The following is an 18306-nucleotide window of genomic DNA, read 5'->3' on the forward strand; positions in this document are numbered from 1 at the left end:
TTTCTGAAGAAGGGTCTCAACCCGAAACGTCAGCTTTCCTGCTCCTCTGATGCTGCTTGGCCTGCTGTGTTCATCCAGCTCTCCACCTTGTTATCTCAGATTCTCCAGCATCAGCAGTTCCTACTATCTCTGTAACTCCTTCTCAAGATAATTTCTTTAGTTATAATTTATGACATATTCTGCCACTGTATTGCTACTATTGATGCTTTTAATCTATTGTGCAATTTCATTTCCATCAACTTTGCTTTCATACCCCTACAATTGTCTTTATGTTAAAAACTCCAGTTTCAGACCCACATTTCTCACCCTCAAATTGAACGTAAAATTCTATCACCAATTTCACCAAGAGGTTTCTTTACTATGAGGTTTACAAGTATACCAAGTGTAAGATAGCCCGTTCTCTGGTTAGATTCAGATGCACTGTTCTAAGAAATTCTCCTTAAGATAGTCTCTGAAATCAGCCTCCAGGCTAATTTTACTCATTTGATATGTCCAAACTGTATGAAGATGAAACTCATTATTGTGATTATTTCAAACACTTTCTCGATGTACAATTGGCCCTAAAGTACTTCTACTCTCAGGCGTCCTATGAATCATTTCCAGTTGTGATTTAATACCCTTTGCTATTTCTTATCTTGATTGATTCTACAGTGACCCAAGATCAGTTCTCAGTCTTATACTGTTATCGTCCTTCATTATCAGAGCCACACTGTCTCCTTTCCCTTTCTCCAAAATGTCAAATAGCCTTGAATATTGAAGTCACACTCATAGACAATCTGCAACCAAGCCTGTATAATGGTTTTCATACAACACTTAGTTATTTCTATCTGTGATATCAAGCCATCCAGTTTATTATAAATCCTGAAACAATCAGATACAGAGCCTTTAGCTCTGTCTAATTATGACTTTCCCCTACTCTGATTTCATTTATTGCTACATTCCTACATTCATATGCTCTGTCCCCTCATATCATGGTCTTGTTAATTATTACCAGGCCGCTGTCCTGTACTACTTCTTTGATCTTTCTTGATAACTTTCCAAATCTCTCAAGAACTGTCTCCCCCACTATTCAGTTTATCGCCTTTGTCCAGCCCTTGTTATTACGATTCACCCAGTCAATGGCCCAAGTGCAGTTAAGGTGGAGGCTGTCCCATTGGTACAGGTCCCCCTTTTCTCAATACATGTACAAATGCCCTGTGAACTGAAACTCATTTTTCCTGGACCAATCTTTGAGTCACACATCCAGCACTGTCTCACAGAGTGGTAATTTTCTGGTTGTTTGGGTAGTATTGAGTGATTCTGCTTTAGAATTTAGCCACAAGCTGCCCATATTGCCAAAGCAGTACCTCTTTAAGTCTTGCACCTACATCTTTGGTACCTAATGGACCACAACAAATGGATCTTTTCTTTCCTATTCCAAGTTTCACCACAGCCCCAAAGAGATGTCCTGGAATCAGACAGGCAATGGAGTTATAGAGACATACAGCATAGAAACAGATGCTTTGGTCCAATCAGTCCAAGCCAACCACAATCCCAAACTAAACTAGTCCCACCTGCCTGGGCTTGGCCCATATCCCTCCAAACCTTTCCTATTCATGTACTTATCTAAATGTCTTTAAAATTTGAAACTGTACCTGCATTTACCACTTCCTCTGAAAGTTCATTCCATTCACTGTGTAAAAAAAATTGCTCCTCATGTCTGTTTTTAATCTTTCTCCTCGCATCTTAAAAATGTACCCCCAGTCTTGAAAGCCCACACCTGAGGGAAAAGACACCTACCATTCACCTTATCTATGCCCCTCATGATTTTATAGACCTCTATAAGGTCATCCCTCAACCTCCTGTGCTCCAGTGAAAACAGTCCCAGCCAATCAAACCTTTTTGTTTTATTTCAAACCCTCCATTCCTGGCAACATCCTGGTAAATCTTTTCTGAACCCTTTCCAGTTTAATAATATCCTTCCTAAAGCAGGGCGACTAGAACTGGACACAGTATTCCAGAAGAGGCTTCATCACTGTCTCGTACAACCTCAACATAACGTCCCAACTCTTAAACTCAAAAGATCTGAGAAATGAATGCAAGTGTGCTAAAAAGCTTCTTAAACATCCTGTCTGTGACGCAAATTTCAAAGAATTATGTACCTGAACTCCTAAGTCTCTCTGTTTTACAACACTACCCAAGGCCTTACTTTGAATTGTATATGTCTGGCCTTTGTTTGTTTTACCAAAATATAATACCTCACATTTATCCAAATTAAACGCCATCTGCTACTTTTCAGCCCATTGACCCTCTTTGTACTCATAGATAACCTTCTTCACTGTCCACTACACCACTGACTTTAGTGTCATCCATAAACTTACTAATCAAGCTTTCTATCTGCTCAACCAAATCACCCAATCAGCCAAGATCTCTTTGTAATCTTAGATAACCTTCTTCGCTGTCCAGTATACTACCAATCTTGCTGACATTGCAGACTTACTTACCATTATTCCCATATTCTCATCTAAATCATTTATGTAGATGAAAAGCTGAAATGGAGCCAGCAACAATCCCTGTGGAACACCATTGGTTATAAGGATATCCCCATATCTTTCTCTCTCCCGGTCACATACCATGTCCTTGACTACATGCCAATTCCGATGTACCTAGCCTGAGATGTGTGACTATGTCTTGAAATCATGTGGCCCAGTAATTTTCTCCTGCCCTGGTACACTGCAGTGTCTGAAGCTCAGTCTCCAGCTCATCAACTCAGGGCTAACATTCCTCAAAGCTGCATGTCCTTACTGCAGATGTGGTTTACACAGCAGCTCCCACATACTACAACTGCTAAGCATCAATTGCCTCTTTTATTTTCTTTCAGTTAACTAATTAGGTTTCAATTTGTAAATCTCCCTAATTCCAGTTTAAACAGCTGTGCCAGTTTGAAGAGACAGAAACTAAAAATTAAATTCACCAGCTCATTCAATTAATGCCTTTGGACTTCAATTCTTGGGTCTTAGGAACTCTAGTTCCCTGTCTTAGACAACTCATGCATGTTAAAGACCATTCAGTACCTCTGCCCTTCAAACGCTCTCACTTTATTGAATCATAGAATCGCTACAGTCGGGAAGCAGGCCAGTCAGCCCATCGAGTCCACACCAACCCACTGAAGAGCATCCTGCCCAGACCCACCCCCACCCTCTCCCTGTAACCCTGCATTCCCCATGGCTAACCCACCTAGCCTGCACATCCCTGCACACAATGGGCAATTTAGCATGGCCAATCCACCTAACCTGCACATCTTTGGAGTACCAAACATCCAGAATTAAGCAGTTGACATATTTTCACTCAGACAAGTTGCTACCCACTTTGTGAGTCTACATTCTTAGAGTCATAATGTCATACAGTACAGAAGAGGACCTTTGACCCATTCAGTCTGTACTGCCAAAAATACACTGCTACCTACACCAGCCCCACTTTCCCACCCTTTATACTCGCTGAAAGTCAAATGGCCTCAATCAGCCATTGGCAACCCATTCTAACTACATATTTGGTCATCTGGGGGAAGGCCTCTTGTGGTGCACTGGTAGTGTCCCTACCCCTGGACTGGGAGACCTAGGTTCATAATCCCACCTTTTTCAGAAGGTGTGTAATAACATGCCTGAATAGGTTGATTAGAAAAAATAGGTTTAGTTAACAGTGCAGTATCCTCTCATTGCGGATCTTGTTTGTTCCTGGTTAAGGCTGCCATTTATTGTAACAGTTAACTGAAATGCTCAAGGTAAATTTGACTAGATTTTAGAAAGAGCTCTACGCCCAAAAAAATCTCATTTGCCAAACGGCCAGAATTAAGCACCAAGTCTTGCGCAGTTAGAAACACTGCACACTCATTCTACAAGGCTGAAGCATTTTCAGCCTCCTCCAGCCTGGAGTGTTGAGTAGATGACCCACCTTGGCCTCCTACTGAGATCTCCACCATCCCAGAAGCTGGCCTTCAACTAAATCAATTCATCACATGCAGTATCTAGATCCGGAGTGTCCTGGACACTGCAACTATTCTAGACCTGACTACATCCAGAGTGACCTACACTCCCAACAAGCTGTTCAGTTCCACTGCAACAGTGTCATCCACCTGATAAAGTACAAAGAACAGTACAGCGCAGGAACAGGCCCTTCGGCCCTCCAAGCCTGCACTGACACATTTTACCCTTCCATTCTAAAGCTATCTTCACTTACAGGATCCATATCCCTCTATTCCCTTCCCGTTCATGTATTCGTCCAGATGCTTCTTCAATGCTGCTATTATGTCAGCATTCACCACCTCCGCTGGCAGCGCATTCCAGGCACTCACCACCCTTTGTGTAAAAAACAGGCCTTGCACATCTCTTTACTTACACTGCTCCCCGCACCTTGATCCTGTGTCCCCTGGTAATTGACCCCTCCATCCTGGGAAAAAGCCTCATAGTTTCCACTCTATCTATGCCATTCACAATCTTATAAACTTCTATCAGGTTGCCCCTCAACCTCCTGCATTCCAGCGAAAACAAACCCAGTCAATCCAACCTTTCTCCCTAGCTAAAATCCCCCACACCAGGCAACATCCTGGCAAATATGTAAAATTGCCCATTTATTGAACTGTCCACAAACCTAACCCAGCCAATTAATGTGCCACCAGTCTATTCTTCACCATAACCAAAATGGTAGAAAGTGCCCAGTAGTGCTTTCATGTGGCACTTCCTCAGTAATAATCCCCTGGATTATTGCATACAGTTGTTTGTGCCACATTATAGGAAAGCTGTGAATGCTTTGGAGAGAGTGCCGTTCGCCTCCCCTTTGTTTGCTGTCCATGTTTCTTGGTACAGTGGCCTAGTCCCAGCCATCTTCAGCTGCATTATCAATGACGATCCCTCCACCACAAGGACACAAAATGGGGGAGAGCTTGCATGCAGCAAGACCCAGACAGCAATCAGCTTGGGCTAATAAATAGAACATAGAACATAGAACAGTACAGCACAGTACAGGCCCTTCAGCCCACGATATTGTGCCAAACTTTTACCCTAAACATAAGGTCTATCTAACCTCCACCCCTCCTTATACTATCATCCATATGCCTATCTAATAGCCACTTAAATGCCCCTAATAAGGCCGACTCCACTACCCTCTCCGGCAATGCATTCCACATCCTTCTCACTCTCTGAGTAAAGAACCTACCTCTGACGTCTCCCCTATATCTACCTCCACTCACTTTAAAACTATGCCCCCTCGTAATAACTACCTCCACCCTAGGAAAAAGTCTCTGGCTGTCTACTCTATCGATACCTCTGATCATTTTGTACACCTCTATCAAGTCACCTCTCATCCTTTGTCGTTCTAAAGAGAAAAGTCCTAGCTCTCTCAACCTTTCCTCGTAAGACCTTCCCTCCATTCCAGGCAACATCCTGGTAAATCTCCTCTGCACCTTTTCCAATGCTTCCACATCTTTCCTGTAATGAGGCAACCAGAACTGGACACAATACTCCAGATGTGGCTGAACCAGGGTTTTGTATAGCTGGAGCATAACTGCACGGCTCTTGAACTCAATCCCTCTATTAATGAAAGCTAACACACCATACGCCTTCTTAACAACTCTATCCACCTGGGTGGCAGCTTTCAGGGAAAATTGGCAAGTAATACTCATGCCACACAAATGCCAGGCAATGACCATCTCCAATAAAAGAGATTCTAACCATCACCCCCTGACAGTCAACACCAACACTGAATCCGCCACTATCAACATCTTCAGGGTTACCTTTGGTGCACGGTTAACTAGACTAGTCACATTAATTGTGTAATTGAAAGCAAGTCAGCAAGTGAATAATTTTCAGCTATCATCTATTTCCACCATCTACAAGGCACAAGTCAGGAGTGTGATAGAATACTCCCCACTTGCCTGGATGGGGGCAGCTCCAACAACAGTCAGGAAGCTCGACACCATCCAGGGCGAAGCAGCCCCCGCTTGATTGGCACCACATCCACCATCTTCAACATCCACTCCTTCTGCCACCAATGCACAATAGCAGCAGTGTGTATCATCTACAAGATGCACCAGAGGAATTCACCAAGCCTCCTACAACAGCACTTTCTAAACCCACAACCTCTACCACCTGTCATAATAGTGACTCGACGAATCTTCAGGCAATTCCCCTCTCGACACCAATTCTCTGTGATGCCAACCACTGCCAACAAAGTGATTAGGTGAATAGCTGCCACCATCCCTGGTCTTGACTGGGTCTACAAGGCCAACTTGGTCAAAAATGGTAGGGGAGAGCCACATGGTAGTCTAATGAGAAGATGAGCAAGATGTTTCTTATTGCATGATAACAATCAGCTCCAAGTTAGACATTAATAAGTTAGACATTGCTACTATGCGTATGAAGAAACATGGATGTTAGGTCTTGCTCAAGATCTGAAGCCGTTCTGCCCTACCTGACCAAAGCCAGCATCAAGTTGGGTGGAACTAAACACAATCTTTATCATTAACTCAGTCAGCACCACTACTTTAATCAACATCAGCTAGAAAGACCAGAGCGGCAGGCACTTGAAGGTACATCTCCTCCATCCTGACTTGTAATTAAATCAGCAATTCCTTCATTGTCACTAGGTCAAAATCCTGGAACTCTTTTCCTAAGAACACTGAGGGTGTCCTCACCACGTGCAGGCTGCAGCAGCTCACCACCGCCTACTGAAAGTCAATTAGGGATGGTTAACAAATTCTGTCCTATCCAGGTCACCTACGTGAATGAATTAAGAAAAATGAAGAATGCTTGAATGTCTGGGGTTAGTCGAATACCCTTCCCTTTTTAAAGACAAGAGGTTATTTTGTTTGAGATAACAAGGTGTAGAGCTGGATGAACACAGCAGGCCAAGCAGCATCAGAGGAGCAGGAAGGCTGACGTTTCGGGTCTAGACCCTTCTTCAGAAATGCTTCTTCAGAATTCCAGCATCTGCAGTTCCTGCTATCTCTGAGGTTATTTTATTTGCCTTTGTAGTTTGTGGCTGCATGAATTCATTTCTGTAGGGCCATGGCTTAAGAAAGGACTGTAATGTTTAACATCTTAACTCTATTTCTTTATTTTTCCTCTTTTATACTAAGACGACTGCAGTAAGGAACTTTTTAACTTATTTCTTTATTTCCATAATTAAGATTTTGAACCTGCGGCCACATTGTATTCTTTTCACTGTCCTCCTGTATCCCATACTTGAGCACACGTGACATTAAAACCTAAATCTCAACCTAAATCATCAATCTGATTTAGAAGTCCTGAGCTTGGTTGACCTTAAAAGTTCATTACATCTGAAACTTTGTGCTTGGCATCATTGACAGAAAGCATGGATGACTTCAGAGTTTAATGAATGAGGAATTTGAATGTTAATGTGTTGGCTGGAGTCAACTCTCAAGAGACAGTGAGGTCTGTACTTGCTAGTTGGCTTCCATCGGGAGGAAAGGATTCAAATAAATGTACGAGGTCGTGTGACTCTGGAGTGTGTCCACGTTGAACAAATAATGGGTTTTCTCATTTTCATTCCGACATAAATTACAATCAAAGAGGATGTTTTATTATTTTCTTAGAACTATCCTGATTAATGGCAAAGGCGAAAGATGACTGGAGGTAGGACAAATTACAAATAAGCAAAGAGAACTAATCATCTGTTTCATTGAAGGTTTTTCAAATTAAATTCCAGGGACCTCATTTCGAAAGAACAAAAGACAGCTTGGACGTCGTCACCGTACAGTCTGAGATATGTGTGGTCAGAGTATCAATGGATTAAACTTCAAGGGGAAACATGTTACACTGTAATTATGTGACACCCCAGTTTCCTTCTTTCTCTCATGCCTCTCTATCAATTTGCATCCCCAACAGCAAAGTAAACCCTTCTGTGCCCGCCAGGTTCTGGAGCAGAATGAATTTCAGACAACCACAAAGGGTGGCTGATTAGTTAGCACTGCTACCTCACAGTGCCAGGGACCTGGGTTCGATTCCACCCTCGAGCGACTATCTGTATGGAGTTCGCACATTCTCCCCATGTCTGCGTGGGTTTCCTCCGGGTGCTCCAGTTTCCTCCCACAGTCCAAGGATGTGCAGGTTAGGGTGGATTGGCCATGGAAAATTGCCCATAGTGTTCAGGGATGTGCAGGTTGGGTGGGCTAGCCATGGGAAATGCAGAGTTACAGGGATGGGGGGGGGGGGGGGGTCTAGATGGAATGCTCTTCAGATGGTTGGTGTAGACTTGATGGCCCAAATGGCCTGTTTCCACACTGTAGGGATTCTATGATTCACACTCATTTTAAATAGTGTAAAATTTAAGTTTGGACAGCAGTGAAGAAAGTTTTTTTTTCTTTTATATTTTGCCAAGGTCTTGAGGGATTTTAAAATAATTTTATTTTGACAAAATTTGCATTGTATTTGTTCTGAAGAAGGGTCAGTGGACCCAAAGCATTAACTCTGCTTTCTCTCCATTGATGCTGCCTAACCTGCTGAGTTCTTCCAGCAGCTTCTGATCTTGATTATAATTTTTAATGCTTTATAGTTTCAGGTGTTGATTTGGTGTCTTTCATCATTTGCTCCTTCATGGGATGTGGGAGAGGCCAGCATTTGTTGTTCAACTCTCGTTGCCCTTGAACTGAGTGTTACGCTCGGTCATTTCAGAGGGCAGTTAAGAGTCAACTATGTCGCTGTGGGTCTGGAGTCACATGTAGGCCAGACTGGGTAAGGATGGCAGATTGCCCTCCCTAAAGTGAACAAGGGTTTTCACAATGATCGATGATTGTTGTCATGCATTATCACAACTGAAATTAGCTTTCAGTCTGGTTTTACTAAAATAATTGGATTTGACCCCGTTGTGCCAGTGCATTGGCTTGGAGCTATGGATCCATCATCATCACTGATGGTCCCTCACAGATGAGAGTGACTCCCTTCCCCTCTCAGGGTGAGTCCGTAGGTGGCTGTACAGAACGACGGGGCTACCACAGGCTCTGTTACACTTGGGGCAGAAGGTGGGCACAGGAAGAGGTGGGTTCCTTTTGCTGTTTTCGCCCGACTTCCACATTTTCCCGATGGTAAGCCTCCAGGCGCTGCTCCTCCACTTAGGACAGTCTTGGGGCCAGTGATTCCCAGGTGTCTATGGGAATGCCACACTTCCACAGTGAGGCCTTGAGGGTGTCACTGAAGCGTTTCCTCTGTCCGCCTGGGGCTCCTCTGCCGTTTCGGAGCTGGGAGTAGATCAGCTGCTGGGGGAGTCTTGTGTTGAACACACAGACGATGTACCCAGCCCATCATAGCCAATCAAGAGCGGTTAGTGCCTCGATGCTGGGATATTGGGCTGGCCGAGGACGCTGGTGTCAGTATGTCCGTCTTCCCAGCAGATTCACAGGATCTTGAGCAGGCAGCATTGGTGGATAGATTCATCTATAGATCCAATGATGCTTTCGCTACAGAACTAACTCTCCGTCTCTATTACCCTGGAGCGTTAGATGGAAACTTGATACAAGGTGGGACATGACACTATGAAATGCAGAGGCAAGAGTACAGTGAAAAACACCATGGCTGACACCTAAAAATGTCCTAATTCATGAATAATTGTATTGTATCAGTTCAGTGGGGCTCCAATTATTTAAGCTGTTTCCACTATCTTTATGTCCTTTTCACCATTTGCATCCATAAATGCACTTGTGATGTTGTTGTTTTTTCTACCAGGCAGCTTCTGCCATTCATACAAATTACCTGAGGCTTGAGTAGACAGGGAATAATGTTAAAATTTGTAAATGGTACGAAACTCAAAATGTACTTAACATTGAAGAGGAGAGTAACAGACCTCAGGAGGATAAAACTGTGGAAATTGATGGCTGCAGCTTAAAGCAGAGACGTGGAAGGTGATTAATTTCAGGAGAAAAAAAACAAGGTGTAAACTGTAAACTGGACTGCAGTTTTAAAGGGTTTGCAACAAAATAGAGACTTACAGGTGAGGAGACGGATGCAGCTACTACTGCTGTTTCCTTGAATGGATCTAAGGGCCTACTTGGCTTACAATGGTAGGGAACAGCCTCAATGGTAAGGCAGTGGTGGTCAGTGGCAATGCAGCAGTCAGAGCCGAAGCCTTGCATGTGGCAGTGAAGCCTGACGTGCCCGTGCGGGTCTTAGCCCAGCAAGGGAGAGAGCAAGCCTTCTTAGGGAGGCCCAGCTTGAAGCATCTGCAGGCCCATGGCTCACGAAAGGACTGTAATGTGTGACATTACAGCTTTTTAAAAAATAAATTCTACTTTTATGCTAAGAAGACTAAAGTGCTGAGCTTTTCAACTTATTTCTTTATTTTTCTATTTCTGTAACTAAGATTCTGTAGCTAGGTACTTTGTACCTAAGATGGTGCCATGTGTTGCGACATTATACGCTTTTCACCCATATTCCTGTACCCCATACTTGAATACACATGACAACAAAATCTAAATCTAAATCTAACACTCTTCTCTCAACAAGGTGTACTTTATTGAATAATAGCAGTTAGGTACGAGCTATATCCAAGTTAATTGTTACAAAGATTATTGGGAGACAGAGATGACACATTCTCTTCCTTTGAGATAAGAGCCAATCTTGCCATTAACCCACTCAAGGCACATCAGACTGGGTGGAGCTCAGCTCAGTCTACAACACTAACCCTTTCAGAAATATTACATTATACAATAGTAGGTGTAAGCATACATGTTTGAATGGGGTAAGAAAAGTTGAGCAGTCAGTTAAATGCATATGTGGTATCCTTGGCTTTATAAACAGAGGCATTGCCTTCAGAAGCAAGGCAATCACACTGAGCATTAATAAGTCACTGGTTAGTCCCCAACTGGAGTAAAATATCCAATACTGCACACTGATATTCTCCAGAAAGCCTTTTTACTGCAAAATGGTGTTAGACATGTCTTAACTCAGTCTTATATTTATTTACAGAGTTAAACATTACAAGCGGTGAGCTCCTAATTTCACTGTGGCACTGTTTCAGTACGTTTCTCTTGATAAAGTATTAGTTTTAACCAACCTGTTCAAAGGTGTTATGACCTACCTCCTGACAGGTGTGTGACATGAACCCAGTCCTGCTGACCCAGAGGAAGGGACACTACCACTCCCCCACGAGGCCTTGAAACCCCCAGTTAGTAGCTTTCGACTGCAGAGGATGAGGCACAATCCATATACAATTCACATTCAGAAGGATGTCAAGGCCATGGAGGGGAATGTAAGGAGATTTGTTAACAAAATGACCAGGCATGTAGGAATTCATTAAATGGTGGTATTGAAGAGCTGGGTTTGTTTTCCTCAGAACATACAAGGTTAAGAGTAGATTTGACTGAGATGATGAAAATCCTAAAGCATTTTGATAGACTGAATGAAGAGAAAGAGGTGGTCGTGTCACATAGTATGCATGGAGCTCTGGGTTCAACTCAACCATCAACACTTAATGGCCACAGAAGATGCAAGTGATTATCCACCAGTAAATCCATCTGATGGGCTTGGTTATTTAGCTTAGTCAGCTGGATAACCGGTTTGCAGTACAGCATAACACCAGCAGTGTAGGTTCAATTCCTACACTGGCTGATCTTATCACAAAAGACTCTCCTTCCTAACCTCTCCCCTTGCCGGAGGTATGGTGACCCTCAGGTTAAACCACCGCCAGTTGTTTCTGTCTCATGAGAGAGCAGTCCTATAGTCTGGTAAGGCTATGGTAACTTCATCTTTATTCGCCTATGGCAGCATAATAGTGGTCAACAATGGTTGACGTTAAGTGACACTCTTCAAGCCATGATCCTGTAGAGACAGGCTAGCAACCTGTTATAGAGCAAATGAACAATTCAATGTGTCAGCTTCAGTGGAGGTCCCAAAAGGGGCGTTCACACTGTTGCCTGTCTCCCAATTCACAGCAAACCCTTTGATGCATGACCCCTGCACTCTCTAGCCTACCAAAGGCTCCCAATCCATCAAAGTCTCAATTTTGAAATTCTCACACTTGTGTTTAAATAGTTCATGGACCTGTCCTACCTCTGTAATCTCCATTAGCTCCATAAGTCTCCAAAATCTCTGGAATCCTCTAATACTGGCCTCCTGCAGCACTGATTTTAAAGACTTCACCATTGGTAGGGGTGCAGGAACAAAAGGACATTGGCATCACATGTGGAGGAGTCATTGAAGGTGATAAGGCAGGTTGAGAAAGCAGTCACTAAGGATTTGGGGTCCTGCACTGTATGAATAGTGTGTACAGCTCGGAAGTTATGATAAACTTGTAGTCTGGCCTGACAGGAATATTACATTCAATTCTAGCCACCAAATATTGAGAGAGTTGTGCAGATGTTGGAAAGGGTCCAGAAAAACACGGAAACATCAAAACTCAGAGCAGGAGGTGGCCATTCTGCCCTTCGAGCCTGCTCCATCACTCAATATGGTCATGGCTGATCATCCAACTCAGTCCCTGTTCCCACTTTCTCCCGCACGCCCTTTGATCCCTTTAGCCCTCAGACCTATATCTAACTCCTTCATAAAAACATTCAATGTTTTGGCCTCAACCACTTTCTACAGCAGAGAATTCTACAGGATCCCCCACTCTCTGGGTGAAGACATTGCCTTTCATCTCTGTCCTAAATGGCTTCCTGCGTAACCTTTGACTGTGACCTGAAAGATTCCTCAGAATAGGATGAGGCACTGTAGCTTTGTATATAATTTGACGAGTCTGGGGATGTTCTCCTTGGAGAAGTAAAGATGTGAAACTTGAAAGGGTGCAGAAAAGATTTACCAGGATGTTGTCAGGTTGGAGGGTTTGAGCTATAGGGAGAGGCTGAATAGGCTGGGGCTATTTTCCCTGGAGTATTGGAGGCTGAGAGGTGACCTGATAGAGGTTTATAAAATCATGAGGGGCATAGATAGAGTGAATAGGCAAGGTGTTCTCCCCAGGGTAGGGGAAACTGACCCTTTGGTCCAACTCATCGTTGCTGACCAGATATCCCAATCTGACCTAGTCCCATTTGCCAGCATTTGGTCCATATCCCTCTAAACCCTTCCTATCCATGTACCCATCCAGATGCCTTTTAAATGTTGTAATTGTACCAGCCTCCACCACTTCCTCTGGCAGCTCATTCCATACACGCACCACCCTCTGCGTGAAATAGTTGCCCCTCAGGTCCCTTTTAAATCTTTCTCCTCTCACTTTAAACCTGTGCCATTTAGTTTTGGATTCCCCCACCCTGGGGAAAATGGTGGCTCAGTGGTTAGCACTGCTTCCTCACAGTGCCAGGGACCCGGGTTTGATTCCACCCTCGGGCGACTGTCTGTGTGGAGCTTACACATCCTCCCCGAGTCTGTGTGGGTTTCCTCCGGGTGCTCCGGTTTCCTCCCACAGTCCAAAGATGTGCAGGTTAGGGTGGATTGGCCATGCTAAATTGCCCCATAGTGTTCAGGGATGTGTAGGCTAGGTGGGTTAGCCACGGGGAATGCAGGGTTATAGGGTAGGGATGTGGGTCTGAGTGGGATGGTTTTTGGAGGGTAAGTGTGGACTCGCTGGGCCAAATGGCCTGCTTCCACACTGTAGGAATTCTAAAGATACGTCATGTACTAAGTGTGGGATGTAACACGTCATTTTTAATATTCTGAAGAAGGGTCTCGACCCGAAACGTCAGCCTTCCTGCTCCTCTGATGCTGCTTGGCCTGCTGTGTTCATCCAGCTCTACACCTTGTTATCCCAGATTCTCCAGCATCGGCAGTTCCTACTATCTCTGTAACATTTTTAATATTCTCCTTTGTTTTATTTTTCTCTCCCTGCAGGATGTTTTACAGTATTCTGATGTTATTAATTATTTCTGGCCTTTCATGCGCTGAAGAGAACCTGGAACGTGGTAGGGCTCCTGGTGCAGTTCCGTCTCCGGGAAAAGGACACCGCGGCGACGCAGGCCGACCACGCAAGGTGAAGGACAAGGAAGACATCTTGGATTCCAACCAAGCGCTGATCGTCACGGAGCGCCGGAACGTGCGCCGGGATTGGTGCAAATCCCACCCGCTCATCCAGACGCTGAAGGAGGAGGGCTGCATCAGTCGCACAGTGATTAACCGCTTCTGCTACGGCCAGTGTAACTCGTTCTACATCCCCAGCCACGAACACGGCGGCGAGCCCTTCCGCTCATGCTCCTTCTGCAAGCCCAAGAAGTTCAACAGTGTCACCGTCACCTTCAACTGCCCCAGCCTCCGGCCCCCATCGAAGCGCAGGAGGATCCAATTGGTGAAGGATTGTCGTTGTATCTCCATAGACTTGGATTAGGGGTGGGGGGTGGGTGGGGGGTGGCGTCTGGGGCACGGTGTGGGCGGTGTCTTTTTGTAAAGGGGGTGGGGGAAGGCGGGGAAGGGGGAACGGAGAGCAGGAATGATTGGAAAGCTGCTGTCTGTTTTCAGAGTAGCACTTTACAAACCTGAGCAGTTGGCACAGCAGGAAGGGAGTGAGCCAAGGTGGGTCAGAGTGCCACCCTCCACACATTGGCAACTGTGTAAAGATGTCTCGTTAACTTATGTTAATGTTAAGTCAGTGTTGAAAAGAGTCTAAAACTATCAAAAAGTGCATCTTGTCAGTGTGTTGATGTGCCATGGAAGGATTACCATGCGTCGGTCAATGAGAGAGAGAAGTCATTCTAAGATGTGTGTATTTATGATTGAAAAGCAAACTTTTTTTTAACAATTGAGTTGTTCCTACCAAGCTACTTCTGAGCATTCACTTCAGCTTCCCTGTGAAGGACTGCAGAACGTTTGCTCGGGATCTACGGGACAACCGCTGGGTTTGATTTTACACCATGCTTTTAACCTTTTGCAAACGTGCGACTGTATATTGTCCTTTGATGTTGTGAGGGGATTGCTGAGCTGTCAATTGAAATCACAAGTAATTAATAAATGCAAACTGCTATATCAGAAGTAAGGATGTTCTGTCAGTACCTTCAATGGGATTCACTATGGTCTCAACATATAACTTTGAGTTGGAGATAGTAGGAACTGCTGATGCTGGAGAATCTGAGATAACAAGGTGTAGAGGCCAGTTCTACACTTTGAGTTGGAGGCTTGGCTTATCCTAAGGCTGAGGAAGATAAGCATGTGCTTAATTGACTCTGATCAATTGTTGAGTTTTATTAGATGCAGCAAGTGGCCAGTCTGACTAAGACGAACGTACAAGCAAGGAACAAGAGGAGGCCACTCGGCCCCTCAAGTCTGCTCCCCCATTCAATAAGAACATCACTGATCAGACTTTAATCCCGACTCTATATTCATGCATGTCCCGATAATCTTTTACCCCTGCCCTCCCTCGCTCATCAGGAATCTATCTACCTCTGCCTTTAAAATATTTAAACATCCAGCCTTTTGAGGAAGGGAATTCCAAAGACTCACAGCCCTCTGAGAGAACATTATTTTCCCTATTCTCTGCTTTAAATGGTTTCCCCTTTTTCTAAATTATGACCCTTTGTTCTAGATTCTCCCTCAGGCAGGAACATCCTTTCCATATCCACCTGCTCAAATCCCCTCAGGATCTCCAATTAAGTCATCTCTGAATCTGCCAAATCCCCTACAGCATGGGAGCAGGCCATTTGGCCCATCGAGTCCACACTGAACCCTCTGAAGGGCATCCTACCCGGACCCACATCATCCCCAAACATTATTCACCCAGGCTGCACATCCCTGGACACTACAGGGCAATGTAGCATGGCCAGTCCACCTAACCCGCATATCTTTGGGACTGTGGGTGGAAACCCACACAGACACAGGGAGAACATGTAAACTCCACAGAGCCAGCCATCCAGGGGTGGAGGGAATCAAACCTAGGTCCTTAGCATTGTGAGGCAGCAGTGCTAACCATTGAGCCACCATGTGCCCCAGAAAGATACAGGAGTAGCCTGTCTATCTTTCCTTATAAGGCAGTCCGCTCATTAATAGAGTGAATCTGTGGAATTCTTTAGCACAGACGGCTGTCGAGGCTGTGTTGTGAAGTATATTCACAGCTAAGTTAGATTTTTAATCAGCAAGGGAATCAAAGATCACTGGAAATTGCAGGAAAAAAGTGGAGATGAGGAATATCAGATCAGCCACAATCTCATCGAATGGCGGAGCAGACTTAATGGGCCGAATGGCCTATTTTTGCTCCTGCATCTTATGGCCAAAAAGATAAAAACAGAAGGGATATGCCCCAGTGAATTGTTCTTCAATTGTCTATTGCCAGAAAAGCAAGTAGAATATTGCCCTTTTTTTGGAAGCAGAGTTGCCTACTGTGATTAAATCTATTCCTGGAGGCTTTTATTACTCCATTTGCTCCCCCTCCCTTCCCCTTCCCACCTTCCAGCCATTTTGTTGGACAACACCTCCATCTTTGTGATACGCTGTCTTCCTGCACCAATGAAAAAGCAGAAGGACTCATTATCTAATTGGATAATGCTTTACCGGCTTTTTATCCTATTTTCACAAGGTCATGATCCAGAGATAAGAAATGTTCAAAAACAAGGATAAACAAAAATGTTTTTAATGTTTGGATGACAGGGTTGCACGTCATGGAAATTGACCTTCAGACCAGGAGACTCAAGGATAGTGCTGGATGGGTAGAGTCCAGGAGTGAGGATGTCTTCATTAAATCATCCAGGATACCACCCTTGGAACAGTGCCTGCAGTTTCTGTCACTATCTCATAGGACTACCTTGGAGGCATTGCAATGACAGCCTGTTGCCTTGTTTCCTGAACGGATTGCTCTGCAAGTGAGGTTGTAGTAGCATTAACCTAAACGGTGTGCAGTTTAGAACAACAGGAAGTGATCTTATTGAGACTTGTTTAGGTTCTGAGGTGGGGGCGGGGGCTTCCTCCCCTCTACTCTTAGTAATGGGAGGTAGGCATCTCAGGTAAGGTCTGTATTTGTTACCCTTAATTGCCCAGTAACTGAATGGCTCACTCAGCCATTTCAGAGAGCATTAAGAGGCAACCACTTTGCTGTGGGTCTGGAGTCACATGTAGGCCAGACTGGGTAGGGACGGTAGATTTCCTTCTTTAACGGATGTTGGTGAACTAGATGGGTCTTTACAACAATCAATGATGGTTTCATGGTCACCATGACTGAAAGTAGGTGGACTTCCAAATATTAAATCTGGACTCAGAGGGAAAAACCAGAAAAAAAATACCAGTAATACTTTGAAATTGTGGGGAGGTGTGTCTTCTGCCCTGCAGAAGGATTGACTGCTCCTTTCCTCCACATGCTGCCTGGCTTGCTGTGTTCTTCCAGCGCCCTGTTTGTCTACCTTGGATTCCAGCGTCGGTAGCCTTTTTGTCTCTAAGTTGAATCATTTGTGCATTTTAAATGATTTTTTCCTTTAACGCAATGGATTTGAAGCCACATCCCCAAAGATCTGAATTGCTTGTTAGTCAATGTTACCAAAATGCCACCATCTCGCCCACCAGGCTTGGCAGCGCCGACAATGAGAGGTTCATTCCCCTGCACTTTACTGAGTGCAGAACCCATAAATACTGTCTCAGGATAAAGGGATGGCCACTTAAGCCTGGGATGAGCAGGAAACTTCTCTTTAAGACAGATGCGAATCTTTTGAATTGTCTCCTGCAAAAGTTGCTGAATCATATGAAACCAATACAGACAGAAAGTGGCATTAAGGCCAAATCTTGATGAATGCTGGCACAGATTGGCGAGCCGAAGTGACCCACTGCTCCCATTTCTTATAGTTTAAGTTCAGAATGTCATCACTTTCTCGATCTGGTTTCAGAGTGGGCTGTGACAGCGGAATGCTCACATTTAAACAAAATCTTCCTGCCCAGTTTTCAAGAATGTTATGCACTTATGATTCTGGCAAGTTATATGGCACCCTACACCATGTATTCATCCTGATTATTGGCGAGCTGGATTCGCAACATTGGTTTGGAATGCCAGAGGAGTTTGTAAAATCCAAGCAATTAAGTCACATGTTCCAAAAGGTAATTACTCCGAGTTACAACAAGTTCCTCATTTGTAAAAGCAAGTGTGAGATTCCTAGCTTTACAAACATACTCTCAAAATGTAGGTGTTGCTGGCAAAACCAGCATTTGTCGTCCATTTCTAATTACCTTAACTACTGCTACCCATGTGGTATTGGTGCTGTCAGACAGGGAGCTTCAGGGTTTTAACCCTAACCCTAACCCTAATTACTGTAGCCCATCTGGTATTGGTGCTGTGAGACAGGGAGTTCCAGGATTTTAACTCTAACCCTAACCTTAGCCCTAACCCTAACCTTAAACCCAACACAAACCCTAATACCAACCTTAG

General features: G+C 44.3%; 1 protein-coding gene across 5 annotated transcripts in view; it reads left to right on the plus strand.

The window, feature by feature from the left end:
- Positions 1–18306, plus strand: part of LOC109932969 (gremlin-1-like) — a 106278-nt gene that overhangs the window by 86040 nt on the left and 1932 nt on the right. For all 5 annotated transcript variants that reach the window (XM_048618409.1, XM_048618410.1, XM_048618411.1 and 2 more), the window contains one exon: positions 13809–18306. This exon is cut by the window's right edge and continues 1932 nt beyond it. In XM_048618409.1, coding sequence (XP_048474366.1) covers positions 13809–14298 — 490 coding nt within the window. In that variant the 3' untranslated portion in view covers positions 14299–18306. The remainder of the gene's footprint in view (positions 1–13808) is intronic.

The sequence above is a fragment of the Rhincodon typus genome, chromosome 39 (genome assembly GCF_021869965.1).
Source record: "Rhincodon typus isolate 14 chromosome 39, sRhiTyp1.1, whole genome shotgun sequence".
NCBI classification, from domain to species: Eukaryota; Metazoa; Chordata; class Chondrichthyes; order Orectolobiformes; family Rhincodontidae; genus Rhincodon; species Rhincodon typus.